The 16225-nt window shown below is 42.8% G+C and overlaps 1 protein-coding gene across 1 annotated transcript in view; it reads right to left on the reverse strand.

The window, feature by feature from the left end:
* Positions 1–2672: 2672 nt before the first annotated feature.
* The window catches only part of KIF26B (kinesin family member 26B), a 309916-nt gene continuing 296363 nt past the window's right edge, over positions 2673–16225 (reverse strand). The window contains exons 13-15 of the mRNA XM_010562587.1: positions 6518–6720; positions 4977–5127; positions 2673–3408 (exon numbers count right to left, since the gene is read on the reverse strand). Of these exons, the coding sequence (XP_010560889.1) occupies positions 3260–3408; positions 4977–5127; positions 6518–6720 (503 nt within the window). The 3' untranslated portion in view covers positions 2673–3259. The remainder of the gene's footprint in view (positions 3409–4976; positions 5128–6517; positions 6721–16225) is intronic.

Consider the following 16225-nt stretch of genomic DNA (forward strand, 5'->3'; position numbering starts at 1 on the left):
AATAATATAAATTCTGAAGTAAAAAGCTATTTTCAACAAGAAAACATTTCATAGATGCCAAATCTCCACAAATTTTCCTTCCCTTTTACGCATTAAGCCACCACAACTCCTAAAATATAGGGGCACATTCTGAAATGTACTGACACAAAGTCAAAAAAGAGATGAGTATGGATTTTAGGATATGAATAATAGTATATGATGGGAGTGCTAATGGATACTCTAAATCCTCAGAAATAAAATAATTGTAAGGACTGTGATTCTGCTCAGTTAGTACATAATTTGCAGTATGCCAAATTCATCCTTGGCATAATCCATTTGATTTCAAGAATCAGTTTTGGTCCATTGGGATAAACAAGGCAAACATATGCTCTTACTGTTTAAAATAATGGCTAGAGATAAGAACTTTTTGCTATGCTTCCTCATCTACAGAGGTACCAAATCTAGACACAATGAATAATTGAGTTAATGATGCTGAGGAATATTACACATAATAGATATTTTACAATAGCTCTGAAATGTGTCCACTTGATTTATAGGAACATCATGACTTTTGTCTAAGTCCCAGACTATGTGAGAGGGCATCTCTTGTTAATAATGCATTCTGTGCATGCACCATTTGCTAGGATTTCACTTTCCTTCTATCAAGTGTATGTTTAGTTTTACCATTCCGCTTGCCATATACCATCTCACTGCAGGTCCCCAGGGAGCCCAACATGCCCATTTTGGGCTGCTTGTTTTCAGCAGAGGAAGGACAACATGTCCCCATTACTCAATGACCACCCCCCAGCAAATGCATTTTCAGAAATGCTTAAGCTTAAAGAAGGCAATATTTAATTTCATGTGCACAACTTGAAGGGGGGGGGGAGGTGTTCTTCCTTGAATGTGGGGACACAGCCTGGGAGACAGGCTTAGCGCAGTGTCACAGGTGAGAGCGGTACACGCCTGCCTGGGGATGCAGGGGTGTGAGAGATGGGAGCTGGCTATGAAAGTCTCTCTCCTGTGTGTAGGTGACCTGGCAGCATGCGTCTGGGGCTCTGTGGGACTAAGCCCATAAAGAGAGATGCACTCCATATCCCAAGGGTGCTAGGTCTTCATCCAGCACAAAACTGCAGGGGAGAGTCCCATGGCTCTGTAGAGCTGTACTGAATTCATGGAGCTCTGCGGAGAAAAGATGGCCTCAACAGAACCAATATGTAAGAAGTGCTACTGAAATAATTACAGAGAGAAACAAAGCTAGATTGTTTGGGTTTTTTTTTCAGAGGTTTTTTTTTTGCCTGGAGAAAGAAGAGGAGAGAGATCAGACCTATGTCCTTAATACTTACTTGGAATATGAGCTTCATGATAGGAAAATGCTGTGGAACAGACTAGAAAGCAACTTTCATACGGGACCTTTTTTCCCTCCAAGTAATCCTATAGCATGTAAGAAGGATCTTCTACAAAATCCAGTGGCAAGGCTAATAGAATGAATGAGATTTGTTATTACAAGTTGTAGAGTATTAAAAGAAAATAAAACTACATAAATTCTATTTCTATCTTTTTTTTTTTTTTTTTAAAGGGGATTTTTTGCAGCTAACCACTAGAAAATCTATCAGTATTTTTGTAGGGTTATTTTTCCATTGGGACTTGCTGCTTGGGATATTGTAAGATGGCATTAATATGGTGGTGCAGGTGAAAGAAGAGATGCATTTAAGTACAGCAGTAAATTGATGCATATTGAGTATAGGTTAAATGATGCTCTTATTTTCTCACAAGCAACAGGAGGGTAGCACAAGTGTATGTGAGAGGGATTTTGATGAATGGGCTTATTTCAATATAGAAGAAGAAGAAACGTAATTCAAGAAAATAATTGTTCATGCCCATATGTAATTAAAATGCAGATTTTGCACATTTCTTTAAGAAACACAAAGGATGTTCCTTCCCACATACTGTTTTGTAGATAAAGAGGCAAACAAGTAGAACATTTGAATGTGCATTGAGGCGCAGACCCTTGTCCTTTTGATGTCAATGTGAATTTTGCCATGGCTTCAGTACTGGAGAGTTGATAAGGAAAATGCTATAGCCAACATGCTTGAAGTGCTGTATCCACTCATTCATGACTTCTGTTTATTTCCAGACACACTGAGCTGAGCAGAGCCTGCAATCCTCAGGTACATCTGTGACTATGGACAGACTGGGCCAGGGACCAAAAGCTGCCAAAACATGTTTTGCAGTGGTATATGTCAAAAAGAGGTGAAGCTAAATTTTATCAGTCATAGTCTCAAGAAAGAAAGACAGAATAAATCACTCATTTCTGGACTGATAAGCATGGGAGCCCTCAGTCTAAAGAGTAATTTTCCAGAAGTTATTAGCACCAGAGAAAAGGGTTAGGACAGAAGTGCCTCCTCATCCATAACTCTAGCCAGTATGAAGCTAAAAATACATGAAAAAGAAAACAGGTTATAGGGGTTGGATCAAATGGAAGTGATATGTACTTCACAGTAATGTCACCTCTCCTCTCTCATACATTGCAGAACCTACAGGCTGAGAAAATTACTGTATCCTCCAGCATGTAAGATAGTACAGAAAAACATATAAGCAAACCTTACTCACTGCTAGAAATATTTTTTGTGTGATCTGGGAAAGCTGAATTTCTCTTTGAGTGGCCTTACTCTGGTAACAAGAAAAGACAGTTAACATTTATTCATATGTTGTACTGATTAGGAAAGATCTCTACAAACACAAGTTACTTAGAAACAGCAAGTCTGAAAACACCAAGAGAAAAACAAGCTGTAAATACATTTCAAAAGTGTGTTTGTTTTTTTCCTTTTTCTTTTCTTGACTAGCACCATCTGTACACAATAAAGTATGAACATAAATGTTTGGATAATAAAGATTTGCAAGGCACTTAAACAGTTTTTCTGGATAGGTTTTCTTTTAATGAACCTCTCAATGGAAGTCCTACAACCACCTTTCCTCCTCCCTCAGCTAATGCAGGGAAAGAAGTGTCTTCTGCCAGCAGTTCTTATTTACAGACATGTCCTTAAAGGTTCCTCAAAGTGCTCTTTTAGGCTAAGAGAATCAACAACCTTATATCTCCATTTTTCATGCTCGTCCTGTTTTTTTTAATACTACTCTTCTGTATAGTATAGCAAATCTCTCATACACACAGTTGAGACTTGACTCCAACCTTCATCCTCATTTTGTTGTCTTTGGGATGCTGTTCAGAAGGGAAAAGGAGGATGGCAGAGATGCGCATTGAAATTCTCTTGAGGTTCATACTTTATCGGTGTCTAGAGGTGATGTCAAAACAGGTGATCATCATGAGATGGGCCTTGCAGAAGTTGACACGGTTTTCCAAACGCTCAGTCACACACTCCAGGGCCTCCAGGTATTCCAGAGAATCCAGCTCAAATACCTGCTCCAGATCAACTGTGGGAAAGAAAAGACACGGACAGGAAAAGCAGATAAAACCCAGTGCTGGTTGGTGGGAGAGACAGAGTAATTCAAGTCTTCAAACCCATCAGTACCGTATAGAACATTATCTCTGGCTTGCCGTTGTAATTAAAAGTTGCCTTTTCTGTTTAAAGGCTATTAAAATGGCACAGCTGCTTGCTGATAGTGAAAAATTCTGTTAAGATTGCATTGGATGCTTTTTTGAGTGATATGATCTGCCATCCTCTCCAGAACTGCAGGTGCCTTTTGTCGCACTCCAACACTGTTAAGCAAATGTTGAATGCTAAGCGTGTACTGACTCTCACACATTCTGCTGACCAGAAAGAGATTTAAATAGGTGCTGTGCCCTGGAAGGACAAGTCCTTTGCTGAATTCAGAACTCGGAGTTAGAAACCAACCTCCAATCTCCTTGCTCCTCACACCTCTCCCTATTCCATGTGATTCTCACTAGACCTCTCAAGAGTGGCAAGGGAAGGCGTACACATCAACTATTCCAACATAGGTGCCCATAGCTGCCAGAGACCAGCTGGCAGCAGCTTCCATGGAAGCTGAGCGTGAGATACGTTGGCTGAGCCAGCACTTCCCATCTTATCTGGTCCCTGAGGTCTCTGCTGTCCTTGAGGCTTTCTGCATTTATCACACTGGAATCAGAAGCAAAGGCATCACACAGTAAGCGGACGGCAATGTATGGCAAATTCTCTGCTCTCTTTAAATCTGTCCTTTCTACCTCTCTTCCTTAATAGCATTCCTGAAACATACACTGTGGTTGTTTTGCAGGGTGTACCAATCTAGTGCTAACTTATGGCAGCTGTCAAAGGAAGAGTTAGGATGCTCTAAGAGAACACACCAGCCGACCTCCTTTTATCACTTGCAATTATCCCAAATAGATTGAAAATATATTTTTTTTCTAGAACTCTTTGACATGAACTCATCTGATTACTAATACTAAAAATTGTTGTAGCATTAGTGCAGTACTCTTTATCTTTTTTCCTTTGAGGTGTTCAGGTTCTTTATCATTTGAATGTGAATGCCCTTTAAGCTCTCTGAACTTTACACATCTATAGTTATAACAAATGGGCCAAATTCATTTCTCATGTAAGCCCACTGGTGCCAAGGGACAAGTTTGCTCCACAGTGTTATTTTGTGGTAGAAGAACAGATTTATAATATTGCTCGTATGTCTGAGTGATCTGAGGCCAAAAAAAAAATATCTCATTTTCAGGAGCTGTGGACTGAAACGCGTGAATGCTAATCTACCAATGGCAATATTCACCACTACAATGCTGTACCATTTCATCATTCAGCTCTCAGGCAAAAAAGGATTGTTCAGTTCTACTGTCAACATTTAATAAGAATTATAGCGACTAGTTATAGAAATACAGTCAAACTAAAAGTTGCCCTTAGGTCATATGTCAGTTCATTTTAGTTTACAAACACAGAGTAGCTCACATCTCATTCTTAACAAACATTTCTGCTCCCCTCCGTCCCCCCATTAAATAAACCAAAGGGCACCTATGAGTCCAGGCAATGAAATGACGTCCTTACATTCACTGAGCCATTTATTAGGATCCAGCATCAGGTACTGTTTGGTCACCTCCAGTTCTCTCATTAACCACTCGTACTTGGCCTTGACCTCAGCAATTCTCTGTTGGCGATGCTCCAGGATTTTCAGCTTGGCATTGAAACATATTACCTCCTGCCAACCAGGAAAAAGGAGCAGGGAAGGAATAGGTGAAGAGGAGAAGAAATAGCCAGATCCATTCAGTCAAATGATCTTCTAATCAATAATACTAACAATGAGCCATTTACTCTGGAAGTATATGAATCACTGCATGAAATCATCCATCATCTGTTTTATTTTTATTGCTTTTGTTTGGGTTTGATGCTTTCCATCAGTGAGCTTTGAAGACTTTGCAATGATAGTTAATAATAAACCATAATAATTAATAACAGGCAGCATCTTGAAATCAGATTAACTGTAGCAAAACATTTCTGGTTTTTGTCACTGGAAGTTTGGCTAAGAAAATCTAAGCTCTTGGGAGAAGGAAATCCACGGCTTGCTGTATTAAAATCCTAAATACATCTTTGTGCTTGGTGCATGAGAAATGCAGTAGTCATATTATAAAATAAGAGAACTGGTAGCAATATAAAATTTAAAACATCCTTTAACAAAAGGAATATGTTATGAAAAGCTCTAGCAATTCACAATCATTAATAAAGAAGATATATTTTCTGTAAAGATATGGGGCACAGTAACAGCACAGGGTGCAGTGCTGTCTGGAGACACCCAGCCTGGCCTCCCATGACTTCTGTGGGGTGGCAGCCATCAAGACGTGCAGTAAATGAGCCCACAGTGAGGGCTGTGCTGCTCTCGCTAGTGTGGGAGCAGTCCCAATACCAGAACTATCCTCCTCCAAGACTGTGTGAAGGTCTCAACACTATTCTGCCTTCTGCTCTGTAGACAAATCTGCTGTGTGGGTGAAGTGCAGTGGAAACCCCACCCCACCAAGTGATGTTTTTCTCCATACAAAATCATATCAGAGAACAACATCACAAACAGCCTAACCAAGTGGAAGGGACTAGGAAGAAAAAGTGCCTTAAAATAATAATAAAGTCTACATCCACAGCTACTCTAAAATTGGTGCTATTCCACCAACTTCAGATACTCTTCTCAACCATACCTCTCAAGAGCTGACCTTTACAATTCCCTGATCTTTTAGTAAATTTGGAGGCCTGAGGTTGGCAGGAACAACTTTGTTCGAGAGAAGACATTAGCTATCCTGAAAACAATACCATCAAAGTACTTCAGGCACCACTGATGCCTTGAAAGACATATGTGACAAGATGCTGAAGCACAGGAACCACCAAAACTGTAAGCTAGGGGCAAAAATGCAAGGTACCAATGTCTGTTAGCTGCTGCAGAAGAAGACATAACTTAGGTCATAACTGCTCTTAAATGAGATAATAGGTTTTGCTGCCTGTTGAACTAATCATATACAATACTACACATTTTTGACTGCATAATCTTAATTCCCCCTCCTACACTCTCCAGGAGGAGGGAGACAGATTACATGGATTGCACTCACCTTGCTGTCCCCACCTCGTCGCCGCTGGAGCCTCTCCACATCATCTATCTCATAGACTTTGATCTCAAAGGGCTCCCCCAGCCCCCTCTGCCCACTTCGCAGGGGCCCATCCACCCAGCGGACCCCGGGGCTGTTGGCAGGCTTCCTTGCTGGGGAAGCGGTATCAAGTGATAAAGCTGGAATAAGCCTCCGTCTCTGTGAACCTGCGAATACAGAAAGTGCCATTTCATGTTAGCACAGTTATTGCCTCTCCTTTCTGCTCCATCTGCAGAGATGTCTACAAACTATACATAGTCAGCCTTCTTACACACAGAAGAAAATGGAGCGAAAACCCAAGGGCGCCATGGAAGTTGGGGTGAGCTGTAGCTGCAATGTGCTGTACCCACTCACCATAGTCGGATCCTCACATGTTCTTTGGTGCCTGACTCCAGGATTTGATCCTCAGAGGGCATACATACCCTAAAGTTTCCAGAGCTTGTGCCTGCTTCCCTTTGCTCAGGTCTCGGTATGTACAGGTATGCCAATGAAGGACCAGAGCAGCAGGTTGGAACTGGTCTAGCTTTGCCTTCCTATCTCTTTACTGGTACTGGCTCTTACAGCCTAAGGACAAGCATTAGCCAGCCTCTGCATAGACCATCTCCAGGGGAGGTGTGGGTTTGTTTTTTTTTAATCACAGCACAAAAAGCACTTTGATACCCAAGTTCTTTTACTATGCTGGAGTTGAGTGCCAGTATACCACCACCTAGTCCCTTGCATAATGCCACTGTAGGCTGTGTAGAGCAGTAAAAAAACTAGAGGGGCCAAAACACCTGCAGTAAGTACACCCAAGCTTGGTGGTTGCCACCGGAGTTGCACTAGCCTTGTCTCTGTTCAGTAGAATATTCTTCTAAAACATTTCCCACTTATGCACTTACTGCAGCACTGGTGATGGGCAAGAAAGCAGCAAGAACGATGGGCTGGCAGAAGAATTAGTCACTGTGTCTGCTTTAATACCAGGGCTCGTGCACACCCATCCTGCTTTATAATACCAGCACAGTGGATGGGAGCACTACAATAGCTGAAAATGTATGATGGTTGATAAAGCCTATGCTATACGGACATCATCTGCCATGTGAGTTGCCAAGTCAGGGCCTAAGGTAAAGCAAGGGAGAAAAAGTACATCACTGGCCTGATGGCAGCAGTAAGGAAGCTGAGCATATGGTTTGTTGGGAGAAAGAACAGACACACACAAAAAAGAAAAACAACTGGTTACATTTCCTTGCTTTGTTTAGTACAATCAGAGCTATGTCTGGGTTTAAAAAAAAAAATAATTTTGTAGCTGACAACTCCTGCAGGGTCTCCCCTAGAAGACAGCAGGAATAGAAGGGATGGGAGAAACCAAAACCAAAAGCTGGAGCCAGCAAGTTTGAATGAAACTATTAAATGACTCCCTTGGCTGCAAGAACAAAACTGATGCCAGCAGGGAAGGGATGCAGAATGATCATGCAGGTTTTATTTTAAAAACAAGATAAAATCACTTAGAGGAATCTCCAGCACTACATTTATTGAAACTTGCATGTAAATAGCTTCAACATGTCTGCCAATTTGGTGCTTCAATGAAAGCCAACCCCCCCTCCCCCCTGAAAACAAAAATATCTATTGATTGCCTAGTTTTTGGATTCACAAGTAACAAAGCATTGTCTAGTTTCATTCATGGGAATCTGTTTCTCTGCTGACTTTGCAAACTATCACATCTTATCCCATTGATTTCTGAGCGCAGCAGTCTGTGCTAGAAACCAGCAGTTAGTAACCAGTAATTAACCTGTAAATGCTAGCTCTAAAATGGATGAGAACGGTCTATCTTGCTGTCTATCTGGAAAGCCTAGTGTACAGGCTTTTATTTGAATGTATCTGAGATAATTCTATGCAAGAAAAGGAGGGCACAGCCAAGGCAGATAGACAGGGAGCTCTACAAGGCCCCTGTATACCAAATGGCCTAAGATCTGGACTGCCCATCCTGTGACACCTATCATAGTTGTATTTACTACTCGAACTGCAGCCCAGCAAAAAAGCCCATGCCAGAACAAATGAAGCCTAACAAATACCAGCAAGAAGGAGTTATTTTACACCTGTGGTACCAGTCAGTGGGAGTGAATGTCAGCATTCACTTACCTTGAATGCAAATCAGTTAATCTCTACATTAAAATGCCTGATCAAGGGACCAATCAGATCTTGACAAAAGTTAAAGCAAGACCTGACCCATTACCATAGCTAAAAAGGGACAACAACAAGAAAGACACAGTTTGGGAAGACCACAACAAACTGCAGTGCTAAGGGTAACTCGTCAGCAATGCTAGAGAAAGGCAGCCAAATGGTGAGAGCAGCTGCTTACTTGAAGGGAGGTGAGACAGGGTGACGGACTATTAAATTTTGTTACATGCAGAGAGAGATTCTGCAATGGGCTCAGCCCCTCCTGGAAAACGGGCCCTCCACTTGCTTAGATGTGAAGGGCACTGAGTACACCCCTAGTGTCACTCAAGAAAAACAGGATTTAGGCATTAAACGTTTTTTTAAATACTTTTTAGGCTTTTGGCCATGGTGTCTCACAGGAGCAGTCCTTAAAATTTTGTCTGAGTGTAAAAGCAATCTCTCTCCTACCTTTGCTGCTCATCAACTTTCAGAGCCAGCAACACTTACAAGCATCAGATCTGACCTCCTGTGTAATGCAGCCAAGTGCTGCTAATTCTTTTTACTTTGTGCCCTGCATTGATGGTCACATCTCCTTTCCCGCCATGCCTACAGACTAGCTCTGGCATTTCAAGGAAGCAGTGGAGCAGACTGGAAATTCCTTCTGTCCAGCTCTCCCATGCATGGCTGAACTATGACTAAGGTAGTGCCTTTTTCTGTGGTGTTTGATTTTCTTCCTTTTTTCTTCCATCTTTCTTTTTTCCCCACTGTGGCTGTTTGTTAACACCACCTTCTCATGTAGTGGGGCACTTTTAAACCATCCCTGCTGGAAGAACTGCCTCTCCGACCAGAGCTAAAGCCCAGGCCTGAGACACTCAGGGGATGGCTCTGATTCGCCTTGCCATGAGAACAGCATCAGGCTCTTATTTGGAGCAAAGCAAAACAGATGTCACTACGGTTTGAATTACAGGGATGATGGTAAATGTTTTTGCATTTAGTTCCCATTCATATCCATTTGGCTCAAGGAGAAACAGAAGCCTGTGGTCTGGAAGGAGGGCTCCAACCTAGGGCTCCGACTAATAGCGCTTATCCCTCGGAGAAGAGGCAGCAGAGACTATGGTAGCGGCAGGAGACATGCTAACATGAGCTCATTATGTTTTTCTAGCCAGAGCTCGCACCTGGATAGCCTGTGGGTTATCACAAAGGGAGGCTGCCAGCTCTCGGTGCACCAGGGCAATGCAGCAGGGCAAAGCCACCTGAGGCAGGCAGACTTGCTGCCATCTGCCCAGGGGCTCCTGCGGGACGCGGAGGCTGCCTGTGCAAGTCTCCCTGCCCTATCACAGCGGGTACGTCCATGCGTGAGGCAGAGGAGAAAGAGGGATGTGTTTTTATCTGAGCCTTGAATGCTGACTCAGGATGATTTATCTGAGGTTTAGAGCACTTTGGGGAGAAATGAAATGAAAGATCTGCATCTTTGCAGTGAGGCAAAACTGAATCTAGTCTATTCTAAACATGCACTGATTAATAGGCTGCTTATTAGCACAGGTACAGAAAATAATGGTGTCTTTTGACAGGAGACTCCTGCCACTGACCTCTCCATTTAGCCTCTGTTTTTTCTGATTTCACCCTAACTGGGATCAGTAAGGAGATACAGGCAAAGCAGAGCTTCAGGGTGAGTGTCACAAAGCAGCTGACAGCTTGATCATCCGTATCCACACGCAGACACAACAATTAAATTGTTAAAATGAATAGTATTGCATTTACATAGAAAATACCCATTTGAAGTCCCAAATTTATTGGGAGCACTTGATGGGGTTAGGATCTCATAAATTTTGACTGTATAACAAATAAAGTGCTTTGTAGGAATTACAGCACATCACTCCTCTACTTCCCTGCACACATCTTATGAAGGCAGCGATCAGCCGGGGAGCTCAGCAGAAGCAGCTCTCGGCAGGTCCCTCCCGCCTCTGCCCCATGAGCTGGGACTGGGGGGGCACCCACCCTGCCCAGCACCTCAGCAAACCGGCTGACCCTCCCTCCACATAAGTGGGATGCATTCCTCCATTAAAAAAGAGAAATTTATACCAAAAATCGACCTGAAAGAAATCCTGTAAGCTGAAGCCAGGACAGAATAATGACACTTTCATTTATGACCATACAACATGTAAAGCAACATGCCATTTGCTAAATGTCTCAGAGGATATGTTGTTCACTTAGTTTGAATTTATCCACACTCAGAATAACCGCTCTTCAGCCTAGCTTGAGTATGAATAATCAGACTATGACATAGCCCTGAAAATGCACAGAACACAAGATTTGCTTTTGCAACAGATCTGTTGCTCTACCTTGAGCTATAGGTTAAGGTTTGGCCAGGTTAAAAGATAAGGGGAGTTACGCAGCAATGAGGGTGTGCAGTGTGAAAGCAGATCTGACTGAAGAGTGGCACTGACACTACAACATACTTCAGCAAAGTCCAGCGAAGCCTTCAGGTATCAGAAACACAGACCAAGCCAGCTAGGTATGTAAGGGAAACTTTAAGGATAAGACGACTCATTGACCTCAGCAAAATTGCCCCACTGCATAAGGATGTGTGCTCATAAAAGTATGTGTTGACCAGGGCAGAAACTATAAGAGGTCTGGTTTTGGTTAAGTACTGTGTATTTTGGAGTGTTCCCCTTAGATTCCTTCCAAGCACACATTCCAGACTGAGCATCTTTTCTGTGAAAAAGGTAAAGGCAAAAAGTATAAATGCAAAAATCTTCATGAAAAGAAGCCTGATGCATATCTCTTCAAAGCAGGATACATCTGAATGGGATGCAAAACAACTGCTGTCCTAGAAATTTTAAGGTGTTTCAAACAGAAAATGAAACTGTAACTTGATACATCATAATTTCAGAAGTTTATAGTGTGTGCTCAAAGGCAGGATGTGGAGCCAAAGCTATTCCCCACTGCGCTTAATGTTATGGGAGGTAAAATTGCCTTTCTGTACAGAACCTGTTGTTCAGCATTTTGTTTTTTCTCAGTAGACAGTCAATCCAAACTCAAGGCGATTACAAAAACCAATGCTGGCTAAATAGAGCAGTACCCCTAAGCTCCCACCATTCCTTCTGTGGCTTCATTTCCAAGAAATATTGTGCTTCCAGTAGCAATAGCATCAACCTCAAATGTGGCATCAAACTGTTTGCTTACTAGGAAAGATTATCTGTCCTGTTCCCCCTGCTGCTCCTCACCGTCTGACAACAGGGCTCCTGCTTTGTTTGAGTTGAAAACACAGTGCTGACTTCTCCTCTCATTCCCATTTCCTAATGTGATCTGCCCTTACGGGCAATTGTCCATGACTGAATCAACTCCTCTCCATTCCTTTGACATCCTTTCTCCTTGTTTATTTTATAGTGCACTTTCCCCTGTGCAGAGCACATATAGCTATTCACTCCTTGGATTTTCATAGAGTTTGCAGAGTTCCCTTCCCAATTACTGAAGACATTGCAAATGCTTTCAAGTGGAAGGCCACTCTCATAGTGTGGAGACTTCACCAGAAGTATTTAGGGGGCCCATCTTGAGGTCAGTACTACAAACACCAAAGAATTCAGGCATTTATTGCCAGAAAATCTAAACAGCATTTGCTCATCCTGGCAACTCAGATTACATAGGAAGGACCATGTTGCACCTCAACACCTGGAATAAGAAGCACTGACAGGATCCATCATTCGGAAGAAAATCTTCTACGTCCACCTCACTGTAAACTAATTCAGTCTGTATTCTGTGTTGACTTATATGCAATCCTGCTGTTGTGAATCAATAACAAGTACAAGGACACTTAAGGCTAGAAATCACTGCTTGTTGTACACAGGAATAAAGCAACCCTTGTTTATAATCTTCCAGCCATACCTATACTAGATATGTTGCTTCCATATCGGTATAAGGAACATGCTGAGGTACAGCCTACTCCTAATTTTTTTCTACCCACCCAGTTCATTTCTTAATTTTGCTTCCTGAATTACTGTCTCACTTTAAAAGGAGCTTTTCAAGGCAGTTTAGAGCTGGTGAATGAGCACTGCTGAAACCAGATCAGGAAGCAGCCCTCCTGCAGCGTGGCAGGTTGACAAGTAATCAGGGAGATGCTCCAGGGAAGATGCACATCACAGGGGGTGAGTTTTCAGCACCCATGATCCCTAGTAAAAAATGACCAGAGTCTCTTCCAAATACTTATCTCACTACAGGCTGGATTTTGGTTTAACAGGTATTTGTCAGCATTGTGGTATTATTTAAGGAGCTGGTTATTGTTGCTACAGTACTGCACTAAATGGCTGCGCCAATCGCTTGGGCAGCAAAGGCAGAGGCTGGAGGGGGAAGGGGCTCTGAAGCCAGAGCATTAGCTCCCAACAGGACAGTGGTGGAGGCATTCCAGTGAGCTAATTCTGTGGCAGTGTCAGGAGCAGGTTTTATTTACACCCAGCCTAATGGTGTGCGACTCAGTCATGCATGTTACATGGAGCCTTCACCGTGCACAATAGTCGGCTGCCATTTCCTCTATTAAATCATTCCTATGTTCATGTGGCTGAAAGCTCAGTGCTGGCACGCAGTAGTCAAGCGTGTAAAAAATGATTACTCTGATCCCTTTCAACACAGATTTGCTGCCTGAAATGGCCTGGCTTTGACCTGGGAAAATCAATGCTGTTGTTTTAATGAACAAAAAAAAATGGGAGCTGAAGCCCATACTTCCCTTCCCTCTGCTCCTCCCAGGCCTGTCCAGCCAGCAGTTACATGCATAAAGCGGTCGCTTGCAAGCAAAGAAGCTTTTTCCTGTATAATTCTAAACGTCCTTTGTCATGGTAAAGGTATAATGCAGGGTATCAATTAGCTACCATCACTTGTAAGCAAGTTGAAGTAGAAATGCTGGAGATGCCCTACGGCTTTTTGATACAAAGGGCAATTTTCAGCTCCCCACACTGTGCCTTAGGCAGTCTAAACATGAACCAAATTCCTTTTCACTTGGATTCAACAAGAAAAGCTCAGACTCTTTTTGTTGGTGTTTTGTTTCATCATTATCATTTTGGCCACGTTTCAAAATGTGATGCTTTGCAATATTGGTTGGAGATGGACTTTCATAATTTACAGCCCGTGGATTCAGCCTCTGTTTTTTCCTGCTGCTTTCATAGGCAGGGCTAAGTGCTTCCAGAGAGTGAATATGTTTGAATATAGAGTTTTCAGGGCTTTCCAGGAACCTCTAAATCTCCATCTTTAAAACCATCCTACCAGTGAAACCCAGAGCACACAAGTAAGAGAGAAAAACTGATTCTAATTGTTGATAATTGTTGTCATGTCATAACAGTCTGTCTTTTTATTAAAGTGTTTAAAATCATGTAGCAATTTGCTCTGCTTTGGTGGTGAAACTTAGTACTGAGAAAGAGCCGCAAGGAGTCATGAAACTTTACTGCAAAAGCCATAAAATGCTGCAGCAGGAATCTCTAATTATCTATAGTCAGACAGGTTCCCCATGCAAAGAAGATTAAACCATGTGCACAAACACACGCACCAATCCTATCCTGGACAGACAAAAGCAGGGTCCTGCAAGTGCTGAGATACACAACACCAACTCAGGGCACAGGTTTAAACTTTAGGAAGCCAGCATTTGGAAACCTTAATTTTCACCCAGTCTCCTTTCTACTTGGCCTTACTTTCAATAGCATCCCTTAGATTTCTGTTTTCTGATGCTCACTGGTACTCCATGTTCAGGAAGGCTAAACTGGCCCAGACTGATGCAGGGCACTTTACACTAAGGACTTTCTCCCCTAAACCTCACCTCTTTGGCTGTCTCCTTCCTTCCCACATCTTCCTCTCATGCCCGAGTCCTGGGTCTTTGTCCCTGTGAGTGGATCTGTGCACACCAGCCAACAGGCAGCGGTCCCCACTGGTGCGTTACGACTGCTGCACACTGCTTGAGCCACAGAGCACTGCCCTCAGTGTTTCACCCTGCCAGCACCTGCCCCAGCACTGGTAAGGCTCCAGGCTCAGACTCGGCCCCAAAAAACCTCAGCTAGAGAAATCAAAGGAGACACACTCCTCGGCAGAGGTCCATCCCATCTCGGCAGAGCGCTGCAAGCAGTGATAGCCTGCAGCCCTTAGGTCTAACTCGATTTCACATGGGAGTGGGACTCTCTTAGGCACCCAACCCTATTCCCAAAGGCATCAGGAAAGAAAACAGCCTCAGGAAGATCTCTGTGGTCTGGGATACAAATACAGCTTTGGTAAAATGGAGTTCAGTCGGAATGCATCTCCTGATCACATACAGGAGTACGTATTATGAAAGCACCCCTCTCATTGCCTTTCCATTGAGCACCACTGGGCCATTGAACTTGAAATTTCTGAGGAATTAAAAAATAACATATAATTGGTGCTAGTGATGACTGTACAAACTATGCCCTAACACTTCAGTGCCCTGCTCAAGACAGCACTGCCTACCCAAGAGAGAGGAGACTAGAGCCAGAGCCAGAAATGTGGCTGAGATGCCAACTGTTTCTTACAGGGGAAGGGCTAATGGAGCAAGCGAAGAGATCAGAGAAACCATAGTTGCACAGATGCTTGCGGGCAGAGAGGGAGGAAGCGCCTGTCACAAAAAGAAAATAACAAATGAAGCCTTTCTCTCCAGTGCTCGGCAAGGGCAGGGAGGATGTGCGGCCAAGTCAGTTGGGGTTGAGGATAGGAGTCAAGGGTGCCTGTAATTTAACCCTGGATCTGGCTCTCACTTAATTGTAGGCATTGGGCAAGTCAGTAAAGTTCTCTGCCTTCATTTCTCCATCTGTAAAATGGGGTCTGGAATAATAGTTACACCACAGGGTGGATTAAAGAGCAGCTGTACAAAGCTTTGAAATGTACAGCCGTAGATCAGGGCTGAATAGCTCTGCTTCTGCCATAAGCAGTCACTTTGGGGCAATATATGCTGCCATGATGTTATAGGACCAATGTTAAATGTTAGAAAGATGGGAATGTTTATGAAATGGATAGGTTAGCTTCAGGGGAAAGGCTTATGTGCTTCATGATGTAAACACACGATTTTTCAATAGGTACCAGAATGCAAGAGGCAAATTTTTTTATTATTTTATTTTAGTTTTGTACACACAAGACTGGGCTGTCTGTGAACTGTACAGGTACCCAGGCAGAGCCCAAAATTTAACCAAAGGCTAACACAGAAGGATATGAACTAGCTTTATCTTTCAAAAGCTGACAATGTAGGTCTGATGCTTCATGTATGACATCCAGGGCAGAAGCACCTACACATACAAATAATGCACTTAAGAGCATTGAAAGACAAGATCTTAATCTCGAGAAAAAAAATGATGCCTCTCCAATGTGTCAGAACTTCAAAAGTAATTGTGAGATCTGACAGGGCTGCTGGTGATTCTCTTAAAGAGTCTTTATGGCTCCTCTTACAGGGGCCTTGGGCTGATTCATGTTGATCGTGTCTGACAGCTAGCATTTCTGTTAATAATAATCATAAATAAAGTGGACAAGGTTGCCTGACCTGAAATGAGCATATCTATA

Source organism: Haliaeetus leucocephalus, unplaced genomic scaffold (assembly GCF_000737465.1).
Source record: "Haliaeetus leucocephalus isolate CR32 unplaced genomic scaffold, Haliaeetus_leucocephalus-4.0 Scaffold162, whole genome shotgun sequence".
Lineage (NCBI taxonomy): Eukaryota > Metazoa > Chordata > Aves > Accipitriformes > Accipitridae > Haliaeetus > Haliaeetus leucocephalus.